Consider the following 19,958-nt stretch of genomic DNA (forward strand, 5'->3'; position numbering starts at 1 on the left):
CCTTGATTTTTCATACTATATTATAGCATTTACACTATTTGCCGTATACCATTGGGCTGAATGTACCAGTCCTCGCTGTGAAGTGGGATTGTGCGTATCATCGGTATGTTCTGGTTTAATGATTTTCAGTGGAGTTACGCCCATTGGTTTGTCAAACTCTATGATGTCTGTGTTACTGTGCCAGCACCAACAGTTGAAATTCCTCTGAAATTAACCGGAATGATTAGTACCAAGCCTTGTTGTGTATTGCATTGGAATATTATGGTTAAGTGGTTTTCTCTGGAGTTATGGCCTTGAATGTTTGGCATCTTACAATGTCTGACTGTGAAATGATAAGAGAAAACGTTTTTTTTCTTCTGACATTTTGAAGGATACAGAACATACTTTGTAAGCCAGGTATAAGACAGCATTTCACACCATATGACCTGGTTCTGGAATTGCAATGGAAGATTTTTTAGGTTGAAGAGGTTACATTTGTAGCTCATGGCTTTCAAACCACTTTGTCACAGATTGTGGTTCGATAAGAGATATAAGAAAACCTTCCCAGTCAAAACAAGGACTTCCTAGTAAACAAGTTATGTTTTTAAGGCACTCTATGTTTTCTGGTGAGAAATCAAAACATATGAAATGAACATATAGGTTGATATATCAGGTACTCAGTCAGGTTTTTGCAAATATTCATTTATAATGGAATTTTATGTTTATAACAGGAGGAAGGAGTTGAAGAGGAAAAGATGCCTGGGGATATCTGGCAGATTAAGAAGTTACAGGATTGTGATTTTTGGTTCCTCAGAACTGGTGAGTGGACATTGTAGTGTAGAAGTTGAAAGTCTGTAGAGCAATACATCTTAGAACGCTGAAAACTGTAGTGTGGAAGTTGTTGCTCTGTAGAGTGTGTAGAAGCAAATATTATGGTGTAGAAGTTGTTGCTCTGTAGAGCAACATGCATGGAACACCAAAAAAATGTTTTCAGAGCTGTTACTCTGTAGAGCAACACCCCTTGGAACACTGAAAAATTATGTTTTGGAAGTTGTTGCTCTGAAAAGCGACACAGCCTGGAACACCGAAAAAATTGTGTTTTGGAAGTTGTTGCTCTGTAGAGCAATACAGCTTGGAACACCGAAAAAATTGAAGTTGTTGCTCTACAGAGCAATACCCGCTTGGAACACCGAAAAAATTGTGTTTTGGAAGTTGTTGCTCTACAGAGCAATACCGCTTGGAACACCGAAAAAATTGTGTTTTGGAAGTTGTTGCTCTGTAAAGCAACACTGCTTGGAACACCGAAAAAATTGTGTTTTGGAAGTTGTTGCTCTACAGAGCAACACCGCTTGGAACACCGAAAAAATGGTGTTTTGGAAGTTGTTGCTCTGTAGAGCAACACCGCTTGGAACACCACAATTACACCGAAAAAATTGTGTTTTGGAAGTTGTTGCTCTGTAGAGCAACACCGCTTGGAACACCGAAAAAATTGTGTTTTGGAAGTTGTTGCTCTGTAGAGCAATACAGCTTGGTCTGAATGTTGCCTATCCTAATTTTAATAGCTTGTATCAATTCAGTAAATGTAAGCCTTAAATGGTATAATAATTATGCCTGATGTTCTTGGTATACTATTGCTCATCATATTTTGCTTTCTATAATTATACGGTTAAACTAAATTTGCTCAAACATGAATCCATGAAAAATCTCTAGTATAATATATACTTTATGTTTAACACGGTTAAATGTTAGACTGATCTTGATACTTAAACATGTTTTATGAAAATATTGCTTTGAAATCAGTTTTAAGTTTATGATTGTTTTGAAGAGGCAGTGCATTTAATGTATTAGTTCTACCTAAATATATTTATATATATATCACCCTACCAGAATAAGTTTGAGCAAATGAAGTTGGACTGTAGCTTGTTAGCCCACATGCCTTATTTAAAAGATGCTTGTTGATTTCAGTATTGTGGGATAAGGAGTAAAACGAAAAACTGCTAAACATTTGCAGAGTTCACATGGCATTAAAACAATAAAATGCTATATACTAAATTATGCTATGACATACTAAACAACTTGTCTTTCTGGAGCACTGTTCCTGCTGAAAACTACTTACTTTGTTAGAATAACTGATTTCAGCCAGTTTCTAGAAAATTTTGCTTGATTTGTGAATGAAAATATTAATTTTGAATTTGAGCTTTAATTTTCAGTATTGAAAGTTTGTCCATTTTCAGACTGTACATCCTTGAATGGAAAAATAAAATGTTTAGCATGCAAATTTATTAACTTGTATTTACTTTGTTTAATTTCATTTATTTTATTATGCTTTCTTCAGTTCACCTTATTTGTTGCATATTTTAACAGGTGTATTTTGCGTATAATTTCAAATATTAAAAGAATGTATCATGCATTTTGTGTAATATTTTTAATGTAATCCATTTATGTTATTTGATTTCTGTAATGTATAGATGATGAAGACAATGCATGTAAGTTTGTGTGGAGGCTTGTAGACTTTCTCTCTAATTCAGCAGCTTGCCCCAAGATTGACACCAGTTCCTCTTTCAACTGACAAAGATTTTTTGTAGTTGGCAAGACCTGTGTCACAACATAAATGAAAGGGAGTTAACTAATATCTTTACTTTAGTCTTATTTAGTCAGTAACATGTGAAGTAAAGCTCTGTTGATTGTTTGTGGGTGGATCATGGGCTGAAATGGTAGTAATTTCCAGTTTACACCAAATATATCTGCTTTAATAAATTAAAGGCGTTTGCTAGATAAAATTTTCACGAGGCAGAAATCGCATGACACACTGATTACGACACCGTTTCCGGTAAAGTTTATTTTCGACGCTTGTTCAAAACTAGGCGAAATGATAGTATGTACGTTTCAGGATGGCATGATGACTTTTGACTATCACTGTCACGTTACGTCCATGCTTTTTCTTAGTATTTCTGTAAGGAAATACGCAATCAAAACGTACACAAGATAAAATTTTCACGAGGCAGAAATCGCATGGCTCACCGTTTCCAGTAGAGTTGCATGGTTTTGGATATTCGGACAATTGCTGTGTTTATTTCTAATGCGTGATCAAAACAAATCCAAATAATAGGATGTATCTTTCGGGACAGCGTAATAACGTTTGACTGTCACAGTCCCGTCACGTCCGAGCTTATTGTTCGTATTTATGTAAGGACACCTCCGATGAAGTTTGTTGGGAACGTTTTCTGGTACATGTACATATGAATGTATTTGTAAAGATAACAGGTCTGATAATGAATTTATGTTGACATTAAAGCATACAATTGTCTCGCTGATATTTTTGAACGTAAGTTTTGTGTTTTTGTTTCTGTCATTTCAGTGTCATCGGCTGAAACCGGTGTCGAGGTAGATATCTCCTCGCACTTTTTTCACATATTTCCAAAGATTTTAGTCTCTTAATTTAAAATTATGAGTTACATTTGACCCATTTGACGTTTCTTTATGAATATTTATTTGTAATCGTTTGGAGTCTGACCAGTATTTATGACTACTTTGGATTTATAATGTTTTTTTTTATTTCTCTGCATGAAGATCACAAACCAGTATCATAAAGGGGCAATAATCCAAATTAAAATGTGAAAAATCTAATTCGGTGACCACCCCTTTTCTTTTTATATTTCAAAAGTAAACATTATATTCTGCTATTCTTGCAAGTTTAATCAAATTCCTTTATGTAGATTTGGAAATATTAACTGCTAAAGGAAATATACAATATTTCATAATTATGATGCTTTTTTTGACTTAGAAAACAACAACACACAAGTGTCATGCAACTATTTCTTGAATTTCATTAAAATTTCTTTTTGTTTTGAAGGGTAATAATCATGTCTTATGAGATTTGACTATCAGTTATACTTTATGAATCATTTATTTGATTCCTTGATCTTATATGCTATGGCAGACAGCTCTAGATTTCAGGATACACTTGTACCGTGGTCATGCATTATAATCTGAAATAAAATGAAAACGAAGTCGGTGACCCCCATATTTCTTTTTATTTTCAAGTTACTTATAGAATGAACTAACAATATATGAAATATGACCAAAATCTGTTATTGGGAAAAAAATGGTGAAATTCTAGCATACGCCTTTAATTTAGGATTTTGATAACTACTACACAATTTTTAACATTTCTATCTTGAGGCAGCTGCTTTAATACTCATCATTAAACTGAGAATTTATGCTTGAAGTGAATAGCATGCCTTCATACATCTGTAATTTGTCATCTCAGTGAAAACAATTCTCCTTGCAATGCTTGTAACAGACAAAAAGTGAACAGAATTTTGCATGCAGCTTTTATCTGCAGGTTAAAATATTTTGCAAGCTGTTTAATTAAGCAGAAATGAAATTTGTTGTCTTAAGAGCCTGGCAGTCTTTTTCAAAAGGTAGTCTTTTTAACATAGTGGTGACTGTAAAGTGACAACAGTTTTCACTGAGGTGACAAAATATACACAGTGGAACCTCAGGAGCATAGCCATGCTGATGTGAAATTAATGTTTTATTAGCTCACCTGTCACATAGTGACAGGGTGAACTTTTATTAAATCCCTACGTCTGTCGTCTGTCCGACCACATTTTGCAAGCAATTTTAATCAAAGTTGCACACAACTTGTATTGGCATAATATCTTGGTTCCTAACTGGCCAGATCCCATTATGGGTTCCAGAGTTATGGCCCCTTAAAGGGCCAAAATTTTCTATTTTTGGCTTGTGAACATGATAGAGACCACATTTTGTAATCAACTTTAATCAAACGTGCTCACAAATTGTATTGGCATAATATCTCGGTTTCTTCTGGAACCTGGCCAGATCCCATCTTGGATTCCAGAGTTATGGCCCCTTAAAGGGCCAAAATTTGCTGTTTTGGCTTTGGCAGTGATATAAAGACTTCATTTATGGTTTGATTTGATACAAACTTGCAAAATATCTTCAGCAACAATAAATCTTGGATTCCATGATGAATCTGTCAGATCCAATCACAGGTTCCAGAGTTACGGCCCCTGATTGACCCCTGAAAGAGTCAGAATTTGTTAATTTTTACCTTGTGAACACAATAGAAGTGACATTTTATATTTGATTTTAACCACTTTCACATACAAGTAAAGTCACAATAAGATTTCAGTTCCTTTTGAAAACCGGCTAGATTCCTTCATGGGTTCTAGAGTTACTGCCCCTCAAAGGGACAAAATTTTCTATTTTGGCCCTTTCAGCCATATAGAGGTTTCATTTATGCTTTGATTTGATACAAATTTGCACAGAATGATTATCTTGATGATCTCTAGGCCAGGATCAAAACTGGGTCATGTTGGGTCAAAAACTAGGTCATCAGGTCAAGTCAAAGGAAAAGCTTATTAACAACATAGGGGCCTCACTTATGACCCTATCTTCATGAAAATTGGCCAGAATGTATATCTTGATGATTTCTAGGCCAAGATCAAAACTAGATCATATGGGGTCAAAAACTAGGTCACTTGGTTAGATCAAAGGAAAAGCTTGTTAACACTCTTGAGGCCACATTTATTACCCTTTCTTCATGAAACTTGGTCAGAATGTTTATCTTGATGATTCAAAGGCTAGTTCTAACTAGGTCTTATGGAGTCAAAAACTAGGTCACCCAGTCAAATCAAAGGAAAACCTTGTTAACACTCTTGCTCATTTGATGTCCATGAAACTTGGTCATAATGTTTGTGTGCATGAAATATCGCGTGAAGTTTTATCCTGGTCATGTAGAGTCGAAAACTAGGTCACCAGGTTAAATAAAAAAATAAGCTTGTTTACACTCAGGAGGCCACGTTTTTTTGTCCAATCTTAATGAAAATTTGTCAGAATATCTGTCTTAATAAATCAGTTAGTAAAACATGATTGCACTGTTATTGTGTGTTACTCAGGTGAGCGTGTTATTGTGTGTTACTCAGGTGAGCGACTTAGGGCCATCTCGGCCCTCTTGTAGTTGGACATCTGTCAAATACTATGATCTATCAAAAATGTTAAGTGTACATATTTAAGACGTTACTGATGGTTTCACTGTTATACAGAATGTATTATGTATACATTACAATACCATTGGGAAGAGTAAATTGTCTGTTTTAGAGAGGTGAATTTTCTAACAGTTCTATCTCAAGTAAAGGAAAGTATATACCTTTTTAGAGAGGAGGTTAATTTACTAACAATTCTATCTCAAGTAAAGGAAAGTATATACCTTTTTAGAGAGGAGGTTAGTTTACTAACAGTTCTGTTCAGTGGGAAGGAAAATATGTATTTGTAGAGAGATTGTTGTTAGGCGAGTTTAACTCTTAACAATTTCTATCTAATGGAAAAGAAAGTCTAGAGAGATGTTAACTCTAAGGAGTTGTAAATAAAGGCTGAACTGTTTTATATTTATAATAAATTAGGTATTCTTTTATGTAGCATATTTTACATGTAGTATTCTTATGTTATCAGCATGTTTTTCTTGTCTGTAGAAAGTAGAACACTTTAATTAAGATATTGTTTAATGTATCTGTTATTGATATCATTGTTGCTGTCTTTCCTTCTGTTGAAATAATGACCCTAACTCCTTATTGCAGTTATGTTTTTGTTATGCCCCCTTTTGAAAAAAAGGCCTGGGGAATATTATTTTGCTCATATCAGTCTGTCGGTCAGCCAGTAGAGCATTTGATTTCCAGTGAGTATCTAGAGAACACTTGGCTAACAGTGGGCAAACTCCTTAGGATAATTGCCTGTGGTCAATAGATGATCAACAACATTCTTGAGGTCAGTACATCAAATTTCAAGTAAAGAGTCTCGTGGCCGAGAGGTTAATGTTGCTAACATAGAATTACTTCCCCATCATGGCTGTGGGTTTGAAGTCTTGCCTTGGGTTTAGAATTATTTCATGTGACTCATACAGCTTGGTCACATAAGGTCAGTGTATTACCCAGGTACCCATCTATACCTGAAATAATGCCCGCAATGGCACTTAGGGTTCTCCCCCATCAGGAAGAGCTGGACAGTTGCTATATGACCTGTAACCATATATGTTTATATCAAATTGTGTTAGTGCAACCAGACAAAATGAAACTCAGAGGTCAAAGTCACTGTGAGCCTTGTTACTGAAATGGTTTCAACTTTATATCAAAAGAATGCTTAGGCAACCATGGTCAAACTTTGAAGGATGGTTGCCTATGGTCTGTTAATAACTCTTGTATAGGGAAACCAGTGAGGTAAAGGTGCTTGAGCTAGATTTAATGGCAATAGGCTCATGGGGGCATATTGTGTTTTGCAAACAAATGTTGTTTTTGCACGATTTATTGCTTTGTTTTGTTGAAATAAACCTAGAAAAGTAATTGTTTGTATCAGAGATATTTGGTAGGTTTGGTCTTCACACTGGGTTTAATAATGATGAAGCCTGATATCTGAATTCTCATGTAATCTGAGCTAATTTTGTCATGGACAATTTGAATTTTCCAGTGGCTTCGGAACCATTGGACCTTGGTGCAACTGTTGATGAAGTTCTGGAAGAAAGAGGGGAACAGGTAGGTTTAAATGTTGGACAGTTCTCTTTTGTCTCTCATCAGTATTGGGGATCAAATGTAAGGAGTTGCCCATTTTCAGTAATACTTGCAAATTTTTACAAGTTTGAAAATCTGAATAATTAACCTTAAGCCTGTTAGATTTCTAGAATGGACTGGTCCATCATTCAGTTTGGGCAATACCATTTATTATCTGATGGGGTGTTTACTGAAAATTTACTGACTGAATAGTGACCAGTGCAAACCAAGATCAGCCTGCACGAAGGTGCAGGCTGATCTTTGTCTGCGCTGGTTGCAGAAGCAGAATCACTTGCCGCCAGCAGGCTTAAAGTTAATTGTGTATTTTCATGTTTATTTGTTGGAGTGATTGTATAGTCAGCTATTGTTTACATGTTTAAAGTGTATCTTTAGTAAAAGATTTTTTTTACTTGTACAGTTGTTGGAATATTGTGTAAATGTTTTTTACATTACTAAGTTGTATTCAACAGCAGTAAGGGTTTGTGGGGAGTTGCATGGCAAAACTATGATTTTATTGTCCTGTTAAGTGCCTGAATTAGAAAACAAATGCTGCTTACTAAAATATTATTTCACAAAATAAGATATTGAATTTCGTGCTCTGTATTTCCAGTTGTGTAAAGAGAAGGTATAGTGGTTGTTTTATGTTAACCATGCATTGCACAATAATGCATTTAGCTTTAATGTTCCTTCTGTATGAGGGTTTGTATTCATAAATAATTCTACTTCTTAAGTCTTATATTGTTTGTTTAATACCAGAAATGTCTGAGGAAGTTTGCTACAAAACAAAAGTTTATCTTGATTAATATAAACAAGGCTCATGCACTTCAGTTTTACAGACAAGTGCTGAGCACTGTCTGTATGTCTACCTTATATGAATAACAAAAAAGCTTAGAACTTAGAATTCTCATGAAAACAAACCCTTGAAGTAGCTGTAATATAGGAAAGCTTCCTTTATTTGACTTCCTTTGTTTTTCTTTTATTAAGTTTGTTTTGTATTGAACATTTAGCATACAGAGATGTCTTATATACTAGTATGAAATCTGTGATGTCTTACAAGGTGACATGAATGTTGGAAGAATTTAATTTGAAATATAATCAGAGTGTTTGTAGTTATACTATGAAACTGGGTCATATAGGGTTAAAAAAACTAGAGAATGTTCATTCCTGTTAATTGCAAGTCAAGTTTGAAACTGGGTCATGTAAACTAATTAACTAGGTCATCTAAGGTCAGTTCATAGAAAAAACATTGTTAACCCACTAGATGCCATAATTTCTAGATGATCTTCATGAAACTTTGTTAAATTTTTTTTCCTCATGAAATTTAGGTATAGTTTGTGAGTCATCTGAGGTCAAAAACTAGGTCACAAGGTTAAATCTTAGAAAATCTCACTTACATAAAAACATGGCCAGAGTGTTTGTCTTGAAATCTAGGTTAAATTGAATACTTGGTCATCTTATTAGTGGGAAATGGGGAAGTATTAGATCAGGTGACTGATACAGGGCCTACATGGCACTCTTGTCATTTAACTTGATGCAAGGGGTAATGTGAATGATTTTAGTGAAAAGCAAATTGTCTCGATATATATTCTTTTGAAGCTTTGATATTTAGCATAAGTCTGTGCATGGATTAGCATGAATGGTTAAGTGAAAATTAAACTTTGATAAAAAACCCCAAACTATGTCATGTGAGTGATACAGGGCCTACATAGCCCACCCCCCCTTGTTGTGTATCCTGACAGGTGAGTGATATAGGGCCTACATAGCCCCCCTTGTTGTGTATCTTGATGTGTGGATTGACATGAACAGTTAAAAGCAAACTATTTCAGTAAATAAACTTTAAAAGCTATTAAGTAATATATTACTTACATTTATGCTGTCAGTAGACATAATTAGCATTTTTTCTCAAAAAAAAAAAAAAAAAAAAAAATGTTCAGTTGAGCCGTGCGTCTTTTGTCTCTTAAAATGGAAGTTAAGCTTAATCCTATTTATCCATTGTTTCCCATTAATCTATAACAACTTCACATCCCCACATTTCTCAACCATAATTAATATTCCACACCAGATATGGTTTAAATTTAAATATTTTACCTAGTCAGTTGTAAAATGAATAAATTCTGCTTGCATACTTGAAAGTATTAGTCTTTGATTTTAAAATAGAATCTAAAATCATTCAAGGTAAAGTATTGTCTGTGAGATTTTTGATATTCAAGAGGGGCTGTATTTTTGATGAAATCACAAAATTACTTGGCCTTGAATTTAAATGCTTGTGCAAAATATAGGTCTTACATTTTATGTGTATTACATCTACAAACTAAGAATTAATAATTAGCCAGTACAACACACTTGAAAGTTACATAAACATTCTGTGCAGAAAATCAGTGATAATATGTATAAAAGCATACTGCAGGCCCTGGTTACATGGAGTTGAGCCTTAATCCTCGCACAACTCCTGTAGAGCTGTTTAGACTGTCTTGTAGGAAGTTGAAATGAGTATTACTGTGTAAGCTTCCAGAGTTTGTAAAATTTTTGTTTAAAATCAAAAGATGTTCACTGTGTTTTTCCCAGATGATTGTAAAAGTTCCGTCAGTTGTTGTCAAGATTGAAGGGGGCGTAGGAAACAGGACTGTCCCACTACTGATCACAGAGATGTCATTCCAAGGGGAGGTCAGGGATTGGTCAGGAAAGGTAATAACATGTTAGTGAATGACTGTGTAAGGATTTGGCTTTGCAATTTGTTACAAATAATTTTTTTTGTGTTTGTGTTTTAAACTGGACCACCATGCAGAAGGATTTGTATTTTTTGGAAGGACTGGGTTGTAGGTACATTAAAAATAATGACATAACACCTCTGCCGATATTTATATTAAAGGAGATAATCATTTTACATATCAGTCTAACAGGAATGCAATATTTGTTTCTATTATGCCAAAAATATAATGAGTCTCAAAATCTGTTGAAAAAAAAATGCACCCTACAGGTTAAATGATTTGGTGAAATTTATATTTTCAGTTGTATGTTGAAAGCAGACTGCTACTAGAAGTTGCTTATTACAATGAGAAAATGTCTGTTTGGGAACCACTTCTAGAACCAGTCTTTAGTGAGGGAAAGTACAGGAGATGGGAGCTTGGACTTGAGGTTTGTAACAGTAAAATCAGTCGTTCATGTTTTCAGTGGTGTGCTTTATGAGGAAGTATTTTTGTAACCTGTATATGCAGTGTAACACTGCTCAAAGTTAGTAAGTAAGTAAGTAAGTAAAGACTTTATTTTCTGTGGATTACACATTTGGCAATACCAATTTACAATATGGTCCACAAGGTACCAGGTTACAAGGTAACAAAAAAAACCCCTGAGTTATCCAGTGAAAATGATATAATTATTCTTATATATTATAAGGTGATGAAGAATGATGATATTGAACTTGGTCCTGAAGATGATGAGGAAACTGACAATGTAAAGTTGCCCCCACCCAAGATGACCATAAATGTTAAATCAACAGATCCCTTACAGCTGACCATGACTAAAGCTTGCTTGGAGAGTTTAACCAATCTTGGAAAGGTAAAGCCCCTTATAGTTGCTTTAATAGGGTAGGTATTAACTCGTGGAAAGGTAATGCCTCGTTGAGTTGCTTTAATATGACTAAATAACAAATATTAGAAAGATAACATCTCTTGTTACTTTAACTGTAGGGAAAGTTAACGCCTCTTAGAGATAAAAAATCAGATAGCTCAAATTTTTGTCTGCATCATATTTTCTAAACTACTGAAATAAATTTCATACAACTGGCATCAGTTCCTAAGCTCTTAAAGACTTGCAACATGCAGTTTGTAGTGTAGGTTATTAGGTTCAAGGTCAAGGTCACACATTATGATCCCATCATTTTACTTACCCTGTATTAATGCAGCCTCTGAGGTATTTAGTATTACATATGCCGTTAGTGATAGTTTCTTATTTGAAAAATATGTACCTCAGTCAAATTTTCACAATAGGAGTCTATTAGAAAATCACAATTTAAATGACATTTTATAGAGTACAGATTTATTTCTAGATTTTAATGAAACCTCTCACAGAAGTGAATTGACATGTTGTTGTTTCTGCTTTGGTTGACATTTATTTATGGTTTGGTTTAGGTCTCCTTACGTAGGATCTAGGTTTTATTCTATGTTTTCCAGTTTCTCAGACATACAGAATAACCTTCAGGTCAAAGTAAAAAATTTGAAGCTCTTTAAAATTTGATAAAAATTCTTCATCTTGTTATGAGGATATGTCACAGTAGGACTTTGGTATTTGAATAAATAACCTATAATGTTTCAATAATGAGCTAGCTTGTGTTTATTACAGGCCTTTGGTGATGCATATGCATTGGTAGAGCCTACATTGAAGGCTGGGGAGGTTATGACACCGTATGTTATACGTAATGTCACTGGAGAGGACCTGATGCTTAAACTTGACAATGCCTTTGAGGTTAGTGAAGTGTTCATATTTTGTGTAGGATAGTTGAATATTTGTCCATCACTGATTATATACATGTAAATTTGCCTTATTCACTAACATCCTTGCTTTTATTCAAAATACGAAATTAAGATTGTCCCAATCTTTCATTTTTTCCAAAACAGTGCTGTTATTTTAAAAGTAGTTCTGTCCCAAGTGTAAGTATTTAAAAAAAAATTGTTTGATGATGTAAAAACTTTGACTGTTTGATAAATGTATGACAGCTAAACAGAATGAATCCTGGAAAAAAAGTAACTCAAACTGAATGTAAAGAAGTTCATACCAAAGCTGTGAAAAGTAACTGTTAAATTTTGATGTTTTTAGATTCCACCAGAAGCATCAAATGGAAAAATAAAATTGCTTTTTGGGGACGCTTTACCACTGAAGAACAAAGACGGCCCCAAACTTCGCAAGCAGGCATCAGTGATCAAAGCATCACATGCTTCTGATGAAAAGAAAATGATCTTCCAAGTAAGGATGATTTTCCTTAACATAATAGACATTTTAGCTGTACTGTTCATCACTATACCTAGTGATTTTGCATTATAAGGGATGGACATATTTGGGTTAGGACTTGGGAAAGGGCATTGTATCAGATATTGTAGAAGTAGTAATAAAGTTTTATGGCAATTTATTAATTGTACAGTAAACTAATTAAATACTGCCTGAACATTATCTTACTGTAATCCACACTAATTACTATCCTTAACATTATCATACTATACTACAACTTGAATACTGCCACTATGAATACCTAACTATGTTGAAGATATTTGGCTGAATTGTTGGCCCCTTTTGGACTTGGAAATCAGGTGTTTCGTACCAGTCCATATTTTGTCTAAACTGTTAGACATCTGGCTTTGAAACTTTGACCACTTGTTTACCATCATATCCTGCATATCTAGGCAATACTACATATCTAGGACAAGGATTATGGCTCAGTTATGGCCCTTTTTGTGCCCCCAGTGGGTGTGGGGGGCATGTAGATTTGGTCTTGTCCGTGCGTCCGTCCGAAGTTTGTGATGCGCCTAGCTCAAAAAGTATATGATATAAATTGATGAAACCTTGCATGAGTCTTTATCATGATATGAACTTGTGCACCTCCTATTTTTTTGTCTGGCTCCGCCCCCTATTTTCAGAGTTATGGCCCCTGAAAAAGTCAAAAATGCACATTTTCACCTTGTGATGTGCCTAGCTCAAAAAGTATTTCATATAAACTGATTAAACCTTGTATGAGTCTTTGTCATGATATGAACTTGCCCACCTCCTATTTTTTGTCTGGCTTCGCCCCCTATTTTCAGAGTTATGGCCCCAAAAGTAGTCAAAAATGCACATTTTCACCTTTTGACGCACCTAGCTGAAAAAGTATTTAATATAAATGGTTGAAAACTTGCATTATAAGTCTTTATCATAATATAAACTTGCACAATTCTTATTTTTTTGGCCGGCTCCACCCCTATTTTTGAAGTTATGGCCCTGAAATAGTAAAAAAAATGCACATTTTTACCTAATTATGTGCCTAGCTCAAAAAGTATTTAATGTAAATTCATGAAACCTTGCTTGAGTCTTTATCATGATGTAACCTTTCACATTATCTTGGCATTCTTCTTGAGAAGCTTTATGCTTATTACAGAGTAATGGCCCTTGCAATAGCCAAAATAGTGGATTTTTTGTTTTAGATGCTCATAGCTCAAAAATATATGGCCTAGAATAATGAATCCTTTTCATAAAATGTTTGTTTAGGCTAAACCCCATTAAGACTGCAAACATTTGAATTATTGCCCCTTATTTGTGACAAATGTACCAATGGGGGCACACCCTGTGTCCTACAGACACATTCTAGTTGAAATAGAAATGAGTGAAGTTTAATGCAGCATTCCATATTTTGACCCCATACTTACATCAATTCTTTGAATAGACGAGTGCACTGTCAACAGACAGCTCTTGTTGTTTACATTGGTATAAGTTTTAAACTGCTGTCATTTTACAGGTTGAGAAATTCAATGCCACAAGGGAGGTAACCGTCAAGCGGGCAGAGAAACGTTTGTTCCATGTTGATACAAAGGGCGGAGAACAGTGGGCAATAGTTTGTGATACACAGACATCACTGGGACAGAGAACTGTGACATTTAGGTCATCTGTTCAGGTATGAAAATAGTTGGCAATAGTTTTACTTGCGTAGAACAGGTTTGTACTGGTACAGAATCCAGGAACACTGGTTAGGTTAACTGCCCGCCATTACATGGCTGAAATATTGTTGAAAAACGGCGTTAAACCCAAAACAAACAAACAAACAAAAGTTGGCAATAGTTTGACAGAGAACTGTCACATTCAGCTGCACAGACATCAAAAGTAAAGAGAACTGTGACATTTAGGTAATCTGTTTAGGTAAAAAAAAAACACTTGACAGTAGCATGTGACACAAATACAACACTTGGACAGAGAACTATGACATTTAGGTCATCTGTTCAGGTTGAAAAACAGTAGGCAATAATTTGTGATATACAGACAACACCAGGACAGGGAACTGTGACATTTAGGTCATCTGTTCAGGTTGAAAAACAGTAGGCAATAGTTTGTGATACGCAGACATCACTAGGACAGGGAACTGTGGCATTTAGGTCATCTATTCAGGTTGAAAAACAGTGGTCAGTAGTTTATGATACACAGACATCACCAGGGCAGGGAACTGTGACATTTAGGTCATCTGTTCAGGTTGAAAAACAGTAGGCAGTAGTTTGTGATACGCAGACATCACTAGGACAGGGAACTGTGACATTGAGGTTATCTGTTTAGGTTGGAACTGTGACATTTAAGTCATCTATTCAGGTTGAAAAAAATTGGTCAATAGTTTGTGATACACAGACATCACCAGGGCAGGGAACTGCGACATTTAGGTCATCTGTTCAGGTTGAAAAACAGTGGTAAATAGTTTGTGATACACAGACATCACCAGGGCAGGGAACTGTGACATTTAAGTCATCTATTCAAGTAGGAAACTGTACGCAATAGTTTGTGATACGCAGACATCACCAGGACAGGGAACTGTGATATTTAAGTCATCTGTTCAGGTTGAAAAACAGTGGGTAATAGTTTGTGATACACAGACATCACCAGGGCAGGGAACTGTGACATTTAGGTCATCTGTTCAGGTTGAAAAACAGTGGTCAATAGTTTGTGATACACAGACATCACCAGGGCAGGGAACTATGACATTTAGGTCGTCTGTTCAGGTTGAAAAACAGTGGTCAATAGTTTGTGATACACAGACATCACCAGGGCAGGGAACTGTGACATTGAGGTCATCTGTTCAGGTTGAAAAACAGCGGTCAATAGTTTGTGATACACAGACATTTCCAGGGCAGGGAACTGTGATGTTTAAGTCATCTGTTCAGGCAAGAGAATGGTGGGTGATAGCTTGTGATACACATACATTACTTGGACATAAAACTGTGACATTTAGGTCTGCTGTTATGGTAGAATTTGTTTATGTGAAGTATGGCACATAATGTATAAAACTGCTTGCATTTGTACCTGCAAACAAAAAAGGCAGTTTTTCCTCCACTTGACCACCCATTAAGTTTGGGTCATCTGTTCTGATTGAAAAACAGTGGCCAATAGTTTGTGATACACAGACATCACGAGGACAGAGAACTATGACATTTAGGTCATCTGTTCAGGTTGAAAAACAGTGGTCAGTAGTTTGTGATACACAGACATCACCAGGGCAGGGAACTGTAACATTAGGTCATCTGTTCAGGTTGAAAAACAGTGGTCATAGTTTGTGATACACAGACATCACCAGGGCAGGGAACTGTGACATTTAAGTCATCTATTCAGGTTGAAAACATTGGTCAATAGTTTGTGATACACAGACATCACCAGGGCAGGGAACTGACATTTAAGTCATCTGTTCTGGTTGAAAACAGTGGTCAATAGTTTGTGATACACAGACATCACCAGGGCAGGGAACTGTGACATTTAAGTCATCTGTTCAGGTAGGAAACTGTAGGCAATAGTTTGTGATACACAGACATCACCAGGGCAAGGAACTGTGACATTTAAGTCCTCTGTTTAGGTTGAAAAACAGTGGGTAATAGTTTGTGATACACAGACATCACCAGGACAGGGAACTGTGGCATTTAGGTCATCTATTCAGGTTGAAAAACAGTGGTCAGTAGTTTGTGATACACAGACATCACCAGGCAGAAACTGTGGCATTTTAGGTCATCTGTTTCAGGTAGGGAACTGTAAGGCAATAGTTTGTGATACACAGACATTCACCAGGGCAAGAACTGTGACATTTAAGTCCTCATGTTCAGGTTGAAAAACAGTGGTCAATAGTTTGTGATACACAGACATCACAAGGACAGGAACTGTGGCATTAATGTCATCTATTCAGTTGAAAAACAGTGGTCAGTAGTTTTGTGATACCAACATCACCAGGGCAGGGAGCTGTGGCATTTAGGTCATCTGTTCAGGTAGGGAACTGTAAGCAATAGTTTTGTGATACACAGACATCACCAGGCAGGGAACTGTGACATTTAAGTCATCTATTCAGGTTGAAAAACAGTGGTATGTAGTTTTGTGAACACAGACATCACCAGGGCAGGGAACTGTGACATTTAGTAATCTATTCAGGTTGAAAAACAGTGGTCAATAGTTTGTGATACACAGACTCATCAGGGCAGGGAACTGCGACATTAGGTAACTGTTCAGGTTGAAAAACAGTGGTCAATAGTTTGTGATACACAGACATCACCAGGACAGGGAATTGTGACATTTAAGTCATCTGTTCAGGTTGAAAAACAGTGGTCAATAGATTGTGATACCAGACATACTTGGGCAGGGAACTGTGACATTTAAGTCATCTGTTCAGGTTGAGAAACAGTGGGTAATAGTTTGTGATACACAGACATCACCAGGCAGGGAACTGTGACATTTAGGTCATCTATTTTAAAGTCATCTGTTCTGGTTTGAAAAACAGTGGTAATAGTTTGTGATACACAGACATCATCAGGCTGGAACTGTGACATTTAAGTCCTCTGTTCAGGTTTAGAAACAGTGGGTAATAGTTTGTGATACACAGAATCACCAGGGCAGGAACTGTGACATTTAAGTCATCTGTTGAGGTTGAGAAACAGTGGGTAATAGTTTGTGATACACAGACATCACCAGGGCAGGGAACTGTGACATTTAAGTCATCTGTTCAGGTTGAAAAACAGTGGGTAATAGTTTGTGATACACAGACATCGCCAGGCAGGGAACTGTGACATTTAGGTCATCTTTTTTAAATCATCTGTTCAGGTTGAAAAACAGTGGTCAATAGTTTGTGATACACAGACATCATCAGGACAGGGAACTGTGACATTTAGGTAATCTATTCAGGTTGAAAAACAGTGGTCAGTAGTTTGTGATACACAGACATCACCAGGGCAGGGAACTGTGACATTTAGGTTATCTGTTTCAGGTTGAAAAAAACATGGTAAATAGTTTGTGATATACAGACATCACCAGGGCAGGGAACTGTGACATTTAAGTCATCTATTCAAGTAGAAAACTGTACGCAATAGTTTGTGATACGCAGACATCACCAGGACAGGGAACTGTGATATTTAAGTCATCTGTTCAGGTTGAAAAACAGTGGGTAATAGTTTGTGATACACAGACATCACCAGGGCAGGGAACTATGACATTTAGGTCGTCTGTTCAGGTTGAAAAACAGTGGTCAATAGTTTGTGATACACAGACATCACCAGGGCAGGGAACTGTGACATTGAGGTCATCTGTTCAGGTTGAAAAACAGTGGTCAATAGTTTGTGATACACAGACATCACCAGGGCAGGGAACTATGACATTTAGGTCGTCTGTTCAGGTTGAAAAACAGTGGTCAATAGTTTGTGATACACAGACATCACCAGGGCAGGGAACTGTGACATTGAGGTCATCTGTTCAGGTTGAAAAACAGCGGTCAATAGTTTGTGATACACAGACATTTCCAGGGCAGGGAACTGTGATGTTTAAGTCATCTGTTCAGGCAAGAGAATGGTGGGTGATAGCTTGTGATACACATACATTACTTGGACATAAAACTGTGACATTTAGGTCTGCTGTTATGGTAGAATTTGTTTATGTGAAGTATGGCACATAATGTATAAAACTGCTTGCATTTGTACCTGCAAACAAAAAAGGCAGTTTTTCCTCCACTTGACCACCCATTAAGTTTGGGTCATCTGTTCTGATTGAAAAACAGTGGCCAATAGTTTGTGATACACAGACATCACGAGGACAGAGAACTATGACATTTAGGTCATCTGTTCAGGTTGAAAAACAGTGGTCAGTAGTTTGTGATACACAGACATCACCAGGTCAGGGAACTGTAACATTTAGGTCATCTGTTCAGGTTGAAAAACAGTGGTCAATAGTTTGTGATACACAGACATCACCAGGGCAGGGAACTGTGACATTTAAGTCATCTATTCAGGTTGAAAAACATTGGTCAATAGTTTGTGATACACAGACATCACCAGGGCAGGGAACTGACATTTAAGTCATCTGTTCTGGTTGAAAAACAGTGGTCAATAGTTTGTGATACACAGACATCACCAGGGCAGGGAACTGTGACATTTAAGTCATCTGTTCAGGTAGGAAACTGTAGGCAATAGTTTGTGATACACAGACATCACCAGGGCAAGGAACTGTGACATTTAAGTCCTCTGTTTAGGTTGAAAAACAGTGGGTAATAGTTTGTGATACACAGACATCACCAGGACAGGGAACTGTGGCATTTAGGTCATCTATTCAGGTTGAAAAACAGTGGTCAGTAGTTTGTGATACACAGACATCACCAGGGCAGAGAACTGTGGCATTTAGGTCATCTGTTCAGGTAGGGAACTGTAGGCAATAGTTTGTGATACACAGACATCACCAGGGCAAGGAACTGTGACATTTAAGTCCTCTGTTCAGGTTGAAAAACAGTGGTCAATAGTTTGTGATACACAGACATCACAAGGACAGGGAACTGTGGCATTAATGTCATCTATTCAGGTTGAAAAACAGTGGTCAGTAGTTTGTGATACACAGACATCACCAGGGCAGGGAGCTGTGGCATTTAGGTCATCTGTTCAGGTAGGGAACTGTAAGCAATAGTTTGTGATACACAGACATCACCAGGGCAGGGAACTGTGACATTTAAGTCATCTATTCAGGTTGAAAAACAGTGGTATGTAGTTTGTGATACACAGACATCACCAGGGCAGGGAACTGTGACATTTAGGTAATCTATTCAGGTTGAAAAACAGTGGTCAATAGTTTGTGATACACAGACATCATCAGGGCAGGGAACTGCGACATTTAGGTAATCTGTTCAGGTTGAAAAACAGTGGTCAATAGTTTGTGATACACAGACATCACCTGGACAGGGAATTGTGACATTTAAGTCATCTGTTCAGGTTGAAAAACAGTGGTCAATAGATTGTGATACACAGACATCACTAGGGCAGGGAACTGTGACATTTAAGTCATCTGTTCAGGTTGAGAAACAGTGGGTAATAGTTTGTGATACACAGACATCACCAGGGCAGGGAACTGTGACATTTAGGTCATCTATTTTAAGTCATCTGTTCTGGTTGAAAAACAGTGGGTAATAGTTTGTGATACACAGACATCATCAGGGCTGGGAACTGTGACATTTAAGTCCTCTGTTCAGGTTTAGAAACAGTGGGTAATAGTTTGTGATACACAGACATCACCAGGGCAGGGAACTGTGACATTTAAGTCATCTGTTGAGGTTGAGAAACAGTGGGTAATAGTTTGTGATACACAGACATCACCAGGGCAGGGAACTGTGACATTTAAGTCATCTGTTCAGGTTGAAAAACAGTGGGTAATAGTTTGTGATACACAGACATCACCAGGGCAGGGAAC

General features: G+C 36.6%; 1 protein-coding gene across 11 annotated transcripts in view; it reads left to right on the forward strand.

The window, feature by feature from the left end:
- LOC123542107 (intermembrane lipid transfer protein VPS13A-like) overlaps positions 1-19,958 on the forward strand; it is a 227,438-nt gene that overhangs the window by 97,038 nt on the left and 110,442 nt on the right. For 8 of the 11 annotated variants that reach the window (XM_053531671.1, XM_053531674.1, XM_053531680.1 and 5 more), the window contains 10 exons: positions 711-798; positions 2,448-2,465; positions 7,465-7,529; positions 8,155-8,169; positions 10,110-10,229; positions 10,554-10,679; positions 10,938-11,099; positions 11,883-12,005; positions 12,357-12,503; positions 14,023-14,178. In XM_053531671.1, the coding sequence (XP_053387646.1) occupies positions 711-798; positions 2,448-2,465; positions 7,465-7,529; positions 8,155-8,169; positions 10,110-10,229; positions 10,554-10,679; positions 10,938-11,099; positions 11,883-12,005; positions 12,357-12,503; positions 14,023-14,178 (1,020 nt within the window). The remainder of the gene's footprint in view (positions 1-710; positions 799-2,447; positions 2,466-7,464; positions 7,530-8,154; positions 8,170-10,109; positions 10,230-10,553; positions 10,680-10,937; positions 11,100-11,882; positions 12,006-12,356; positions 12,504-14,022; positions 14,179-19,958) is intronic. The other 3 variants (XM_053531673.1, XM_053531675.1, XM_053531677.1) reach the window with 3 other exon arrangements.

The sequence above is a fragment of the Mercenaria mercenaria genome, chromosome 19 (assembly GCF_021730395.1).
Source record: "Mercenaria mercenaria strain notata chromosome 19, MADL_Memer_1, whole genome shotgun sequence".
NCBI classification, from domain to species: domain Eukaryota; kingdom Metazoa; phylum Mollusca; class Bivalvia; order Venerida; family Veneridae; genus Mercenaria; species Mercenaria mercenaria.